Source organism: Humulus lupulus, chromosome 7 (assembly GCF_963169125.1).
Source record: "Humulus lupulus chromosome 7, drHumLupu1.1, whole genome shotgun sequence".
NCBI classification, from domain to species: Eukaryota; Viridiplantae; Streptophyta; class Magnoliopsida; order Rosales; family Cannabaceae; genus Humulus; species Humulus lupulus.
In genome coordinates, this window is record NC_084799.1 from 207854384 (window position 1) to 207861650 (window position 7267).

Here is a 7267-nt window from a genome sequence, read left to right on the forward strand (position 1 = left end):
CCAAACATAACAATAGAAATTACCACTTGACATCCAAACACACTTTATAATTTAAAATATAATATAATTACTACTCTGGTAATTACATAGTTATTTCAAACACGCACTAATTAAAACTACTTAATCATCATCACACTTATATAAAGTGTTATTATATGTGTACACACCTATATATATATATATCAACTTGCGTGCACTCTTTCTCATTATAGAATTACCCCTTTTTCCTCTTATATATATCAAATCTCCTCCCCTCTCACCTCTTCCTCCTCAACCAGTATTGTTCTCTCTCTCTCTCTCTCTCCTCATTTCTTCCTCTTTCTCTCTCTAAAATCTTAGTATAATAATCTGATCTCTCTGAGCTCTCCAATGGAGTTGGAAAGTGTATTGAAGTTTCTTGAGAACAAGACCATTTTGGTGACTGGTGCCACTGGCTTTCTAGCAAAGAGTATATATATATACACACTTAATTATATATATATTATGTATTTTTTGTGTTCTTCATTTTCTTTGGTTAATTATTTGGGATTTTAGTAATTTATTAACTTTGTGTTTTGTTTATTTGTTTGTGGAAAAATCAGTTTTTGTTGAGAAAATACTTAGAGTTCAACCCAATGTCAAGAAGCTCTATCTTCTTTTAAGAGCATCTGATGCCAAATCGGCCACACAACGTTTGAACAATGAGGTATATATACACATATATATATATATATAAACATTATATATAATCTTTTAATATTTTCTTCTAATATAGTATTTTTTTTATATATAATAGATCATCAACAAGGATTTATTCAAAGTACTAAAGGAAAAAATGGGTGGAAATTTCAACACTTTTGTACGAGAAAAGATATGTGTGATGGCAGGAGACATTACTCTTGAGGATTTGGGAGTTGAAGACTTGAATTTGAGAGAAGAAATGTTTAGCCAATTAGATGCAATTGTCAATTTGGCTGCAACTACAAACTTTGATGAAAGGTCAGTAGATATATTTTCATAAAAGACAAAATAGTAGAATGAACGACCCACATTCGTGCTAGGTTTTCTTTAGGATCGGTCTCGTTGCACATAATATTGGCATCGAGATCGGTCCTAAATATACTTTCATAAAAGACAAAATAGTCGAATGAACGACCCACATTCGTGCTATGTAGGTTTTCTTTGGGATCGGTCTCGTTGCACATAATATTGGCATCGAGATCGGTCCTAAAAATGATCTGATTATTCAGAGATTTGATTATATATATATATATATACAGATATGATGTTTCATTGAATCTCAACACAATGGGAGCTAAGCATGTCTTAAACTTTGCTAAGCAGTGCACTAAATTAAAGGTTCTAGTTCATGTCTCCACAGGTACGTAAGCTTTTAATAAAGTTTAATCACTCTTAATTAAATTAATAACTCTTTTTCTAATAAAGATTATGATTTTAATATAATTGATTTGGATTTTAGTTATAGGTATATAGAGTGGTCCAAACACATTAACTACGACACATAACTTGAAAACGAAAGCAGTTTATTATATAAATTAATATAGAATTATTACATTAATTAATAAACACAGCCACGTGGTATATAATCAAGTACACACTAGACCCTCAATTGAATGTATTCAAATCTATGTCCCATTTTAGGTCCAACTGAATTCTATAAATAGGGTATTAAAAATAAATAAATAAATTAGTTCAACTAATTTTGTTTCTTCTTCTTAATTATATTTATAAGAAACTTCTTTGCTAGTCATCTTTTGGGGAGACTATATATTAGTGCACTTTCTTTGTTTTCGGCACCTGATCGTTATAATTTTAATTTTTGTTTTATAATTGTATATAATGTAGTTATAGTAGTCTCATCCCACTAATTTTTATAAAATTTTAAATAATTTAAAGTACCGAAAATAAGGTTCAAATAATTTGTTGCACGTGTATCTATTTTTTTTATACGTATGCAAAATAGATTGTTTAACTCCTGATTTCGAGACATCGTAAATTATTTGAAATTTTTTCGAAAACTGATGAGACAACTATTAAAAAAATTAGAATTATAAAAATCAATAAGTGCCAAAAACACAAGGGCTCATCGATTAAATTGTTAAAGATAGCTAGTTTCTACTATATTCTCATAAAGGGTAGATCTTTTTTTCTTTTTTTTTGTGTTATGAAAAACATTGAATAATATGATGATGAGTAATGTAAAAGTTTGTCTGTATAAGTGAAAGTAGGATATAATATATAATAAATATGTTGTTGAAATATGTTGATGAGTGGGGTAGGGTTTCTTTAGCTTATGTTTCAGGAGAAAAAGAGGGTCTGATCTTAGAAAATCCATACCACATGGGTGAGACTCTCAATGGGGCCACTGGTTTAGATATCGACAATGAGCTAAGCCTTGTCCAAGACAAACTCAAACAACTTCAAGCTTTGGACCTCACACACGCTCAACTTACTTTGGCTATGAAAGATTTTGGCCTCCAAAGGTTTGTCTTTTTCTTTAGTTATACACTATATATATATAGAGGAGCGGCTACGTACAATAATGCATTCACTTTTTTGACGATATCGGTACATCATTTTTCTATTTTCAGCACCTAAATAGATATAATCCTGAAAAAATTTATATAACGGTATACATTGTAGTTATTTAGAAAATCCTGCAGATTTAAAAAAAATTATGAATAGTTTACGAAGCCGAAACATAGGTCAAATTGTCAAATTTTACACTCGCACACAAAAAATAGGCATGCGCTCAACCGACAGTTTGAACCCTAGTTTCGATACCATAATTTATTCGGAATTTCTTAAAAAATTATAAGATATTCTTGATAACTACAATGTACACCGTCATATAAAAAAATTTAGGATTATATCTAAGTGCTAAAATTAGAAAAATGATGTAATAAATATATATCATCTGTAATATTCATTTTTGGGTAAAAGTAAATTTTCTTTGCCATCATTTTGTAGAATAGTGTTTTTTCTTAAAAAAAATAAAAATTATTTGGAAAGTAATTTTCTAGATGAAGTGTCGATCGAGTTTTCTATATGATAACGAGTGTCTAGAAGGTCATAAGAATATCATTTTTCAAAATAACTTTAAAAAAATTAAAATTTATCATATAAGTATATATCTTGAATAACCTTAATGGTAAAATTATTATTTTGTTATGAAATTCAAATGGAGCATTTAAAAGTTTTAATTTATTTCATAAATATTATCAGCTGTAAATGGTCCCAACACATGTACTTTCCTATCTTTTAACCACTTTATACACTGTTTAGTGTTAATTATAGTATGACTAATTAAGTGTGAATATATTAAGTTACGTGTCCTTGTCCCATTAATAAAAATTATTATAGAGAGGCTATAAAGATTATGGTGTTGAAAGTATTTTGTCAATACCGTTGTTGTTGACAAAAGTTGGTTTCGGCACATAGATAGTTATAAATTTTAATTTTTCATTATTACAATGTTTATTGTAGTCATTTAGAACATCACACAAACTTTTAAAAAATTTCGAATAATTTACGGTGCAAAAAACAATGTTCAAACAATCGAATTTTTCACTTGTGCATATTTTTGAACGCACACGTACAACAAGCTGTTTGAACCTTGTTTTTAGCATCATAAATTATTCGAAATTTCTTAAAACTTTGTGAGTTATTCTAAATGACTACAATATACATTCATTAGAATTTATAATTATTCACCTGCCGAAACCATCTTGTCAAACAAAAAAACTATCAACACCATAATAGTCCCTATATATATAAATATGTAGTTGAGAGTTTCTTTCGTTTGAAGCCAAGAATTTATTCAAACACGTTACTATCTATTACAAATATTCTCTTCAATAATAATAATAATAACAATATATTTTTATATAGTTAGACACACTGACAAGACACATAGTTATGTAAAAAAAGTGTAATACCAAAAATAGGTTTCATATTTGAGAAGCATTAATAATGGTCGATAATTTATATATTAATTAAAGATAATGTTTTGGCTGTAATATTTATGACTGTCCAAGTATATAATAATAATAATAATAATAATATTATTTTTTTGGATGAAATGATTAAATGAAACCTGTCAAGTGATAAAGCATGTATTATTTATAAATATATATATATAATTTTTAAATAAGTAGTATATTTATATCAAAAATTGACACCCCACCAAACCCAACTAACAAAATTCATGAAGACAGAGTTTTGTATAAACATAAGCAAACAAAAATCAATTTTTTGTACAGAAAATTAGGTGAGGCAGTGTTAGTACTTTGTTGGTCATCAGTCTCCATCTTAAGTAACAATAATTAATATTAAAATGATAATTGATGTGATGAGACAAACCTTGACCGATTGATATATATATATATATATGTATGTATATATCTGTGTCTAACTTTTTTCTTTTTGAATTAATGAAATGATCATAACCCATGTTGTTGTACATAATCTAAATTAATTAAAAAATAATTCCCATCTCTGTTTTGATGGTAACATCACAATAAGTTAGTTAATTAATTACCACTTTTATTTTTCATCATCAAATTCATTTACTTAGTTTTGTTTTATATAGTTATTACAAAGTTTGGTCCTTTTTTATTTATTAAATAAACCTTTTAATTTATTATATATATGGGTCCACACTATCGAGTACATTGTTTTAATATACAAATAAAATTAATGCAATAATCCAGAGACCCATGCATTATTATTACACCTCTGGCCCTTTCTGTTGCATTTTGTCCTATATATAATAATAATTTTTTTTTTTGTAGCAATTCATATTTAGTTATAATTAAATATAATTTTTTATGATTAATACTTTTAATTAGGATTTTTTTATGAATAAGTAGATATTTATTTTAGTCATAAAATAATTCTCATTTTTAACCATGTATTATGAGTAATATTTTTTTTCTTCTTAACAATGTGATTATGTTACAATATATGTTAGGGCTAAGCAATTTGGGTGGCCAAACACATATGTATTCACAAAGGCCATGGGAGAAATGATAATAGAAGAGCAAAAGGAAAATACAAATGTGGTGATTGTAAGGCCAACCATTGTTACAAGTACTTACAAAGAACCTTTTCCTGGTTGGGTTGAAGGGATCAGGTAATAATCATAATTAACCTAAAATCATTTATTTGCGAGATAATTTTATAGTAGGGCATACTTTTTATAACTTATCGATCGATCGGGGTAAAATTTTGAATATTATTCTTTAAGATTGTAGACAACGATCATTGTGATCACTCATCGTGATTTTCTCGTATATTTTAAATGAATGGTCAGGATCGTATCTTACCAGACTATCATCATTTGAAATATTATTTATTAAACAAATTTCGATATTTGTATAGGACGATTGACAGTATGGCAGTTGGATACGCTAAAGGAAGATTGACATGTTTTTTAGGTGACTTGGAGTCGACCGTTGATGTTGTAAGTTTTATTATTATTATTATAGAAAAAATGAATTTTTAGTTGGTAGGCTATTTGCTAAATAGTTTTGATCGGGGGATATTTTTGTAAATTCAATAATTTTTCGATGATATTTTAGGGGTTTATTTGTTAAGTTTTTTGAAAAAAATATGCGTGTAGTTATAAGAATTTCGAGAGTTTGTTGTTCAAACTTTTAAAAATCAAATCATTTAAAGAGAAATCAATACGTACGTGGATGCAGATTCCAGCAGATTATGTGGTGAACGCCATAGTTGTAGCTATGGCTGCTCACGGGAACGAACCCTACTCGAATAGGAGCATTTACCAAGTGGGATCGTCGATGAGAAACCCTTTGAAATACAGAGACCTCCAAGAGTTAGGGTTTCGTTACTTCTCGAAGAAACCATGGATTAACAAGGATGGAAATCCTGTAAAGGTTCAAAAGGTCACCATTTTGAGTGACATGGCTAGCTTCCAAAGATACATGACCATTCGTTACTTGCTCTTCTTAAAGGTTCAATATTACTCCATTCATTTTCATTCTAATTTTATGATGATAAATTTTATACAAGTAAAAATAATATCTAATAATAATAACAGTTCGAGCTTTTTGTTTTGGTTTGTGAAAATTAGGGTTTGGAATTGGTGAACACTGCATTCTGCCAGTACTTCCAAGGAAAGTATCTTGACCTTAGTAGAAAGATTAAATATGTCATGAGACTTGTGGACCTCTATCGCCCTTATTTATTTTTCAAAGGAGTGTAAGTATTTATTATTACATTTTTTACATATATATTTATGATTATTAAGTGTTTGAAAAAAAATTGATCTTTTTTATTATTTTTGCAAAAAATAAAATGGTTTATATTTTTTTAGACCCTGTGTTTTGTCTCATTACCTATTTAGACCCTGTGTTTTGACAAATTACTTTTTAGATCTGATGTTTTCTATAATAATTCAAATAGACCCCTAAACCCGATTTTGATCAAAGTTTTTTTAATTAAAATCACAAATAACTTATCAAACTGACAACTCAGAACAAAAGTACAATTATTCTGCCTAAAAACTGTGTTGTTATATTCAAATTTTTATTCATCAAAATCAGGTTTATGGGTCTATTTGAATTATTTTACAAAACAGAGGGTCCAAAAAATAATTTATCAAAACACAAAGTCCAAATAAGTAATGAGGTAAAACATAAGATCTAAAAATGTATAAACTCAAAATAAAAATATATTTTTTTGACCATTTTTAACACAATAGCATTCTCGACACACTCGATCGACACATTACCGATCATACTAAGTATCAAAAGAATGTTATTTTGTAAAATAATATTAGAAAAAAAGTCTATTTGTTTACCAATTAGTCCATTGCATGATTAATTAATTAAATTTTAATTTTTGAAATTATTACTAATGTATATTATGTATATAAATATTATATTATACAGTTTCGATGACATCAACACAGAAAGATTGAGATTGGAAGGCAAAGAAAGTGGGATAGAGACAGATATCTTCTACTTCGACCCAAGAGCCATCAATTGGGAAGAATACTTTTTGAGTATTCATATTCCTGGAATCGTCAAATATGTTTTCAAATGATATATATATATATATTTATTTATTTATTTAATGGTCAGTTTGTTTCAAATTAAAGTTGGTTTATAATTAATATTATTAATTAATATTAATATATATAAGAGTATTATGATGATGATTATTATTGGTTTGTGTACTTCCAAGTTGTACTATTTTAATTACTTAAATATATTCTAAATAAATAGCTTCGTGCTCCTAA

General features: G+C 27.7%; 1 protein-coding gene across 1 annotated transcript; it reads left to right on the top strand.

Moving 5' to 3' along the window:
• The first annotated feature begins 223 nt into the window (after positions 1-223).
• Positions 224-7267, top strand: LOC133789308 (fatty acyl-CoA reductase 3-like). Its single transcript, XM_062227118.1, has 10 exons — positions 224-448; positions 582-685; positions 776-978; positions 1260-1360; positions 2291-2483; positions 4973-5134; positions 5383-5464; positions 5706-5978; positions 6098-6225; positions 6918-7267. The coding sequence occupies exons 1-10, from the start codon at positions 370-372 to the stop codon at positions 7069-7071; spliced, it is 1479 nt and encodes a 492-aa protein (XP_062083102.1). The 5' UTR covers positions 224-369; the 3' UTR covers positions 7072-7267.

Excerpts from the sequence above, each read along its gene's own strand:
- LOC133789308 (XM_062227118.1), top strand. The coding sequence starts at position 370 with ATGGAGTTGGAAAGTGTATTGAAGTTTCTTGAGAACAAGACCATTTTG. Across the intron at positions 2,484-4,972 it reads AAAGATTTTGGCCTCCAAAG|GGCTAAGCAATTTGGGTGGC; the intron begins GTTTGTCTTTTT and ends AATATATGTTAG. Across the intron at positions 5,135-5,382 it reads GGTTGGGTTGAAGGGATCAG|GACGATTGACAGTATGGCAG; the intron begins GTAATAATCATA and ends ATATTTGTATAG.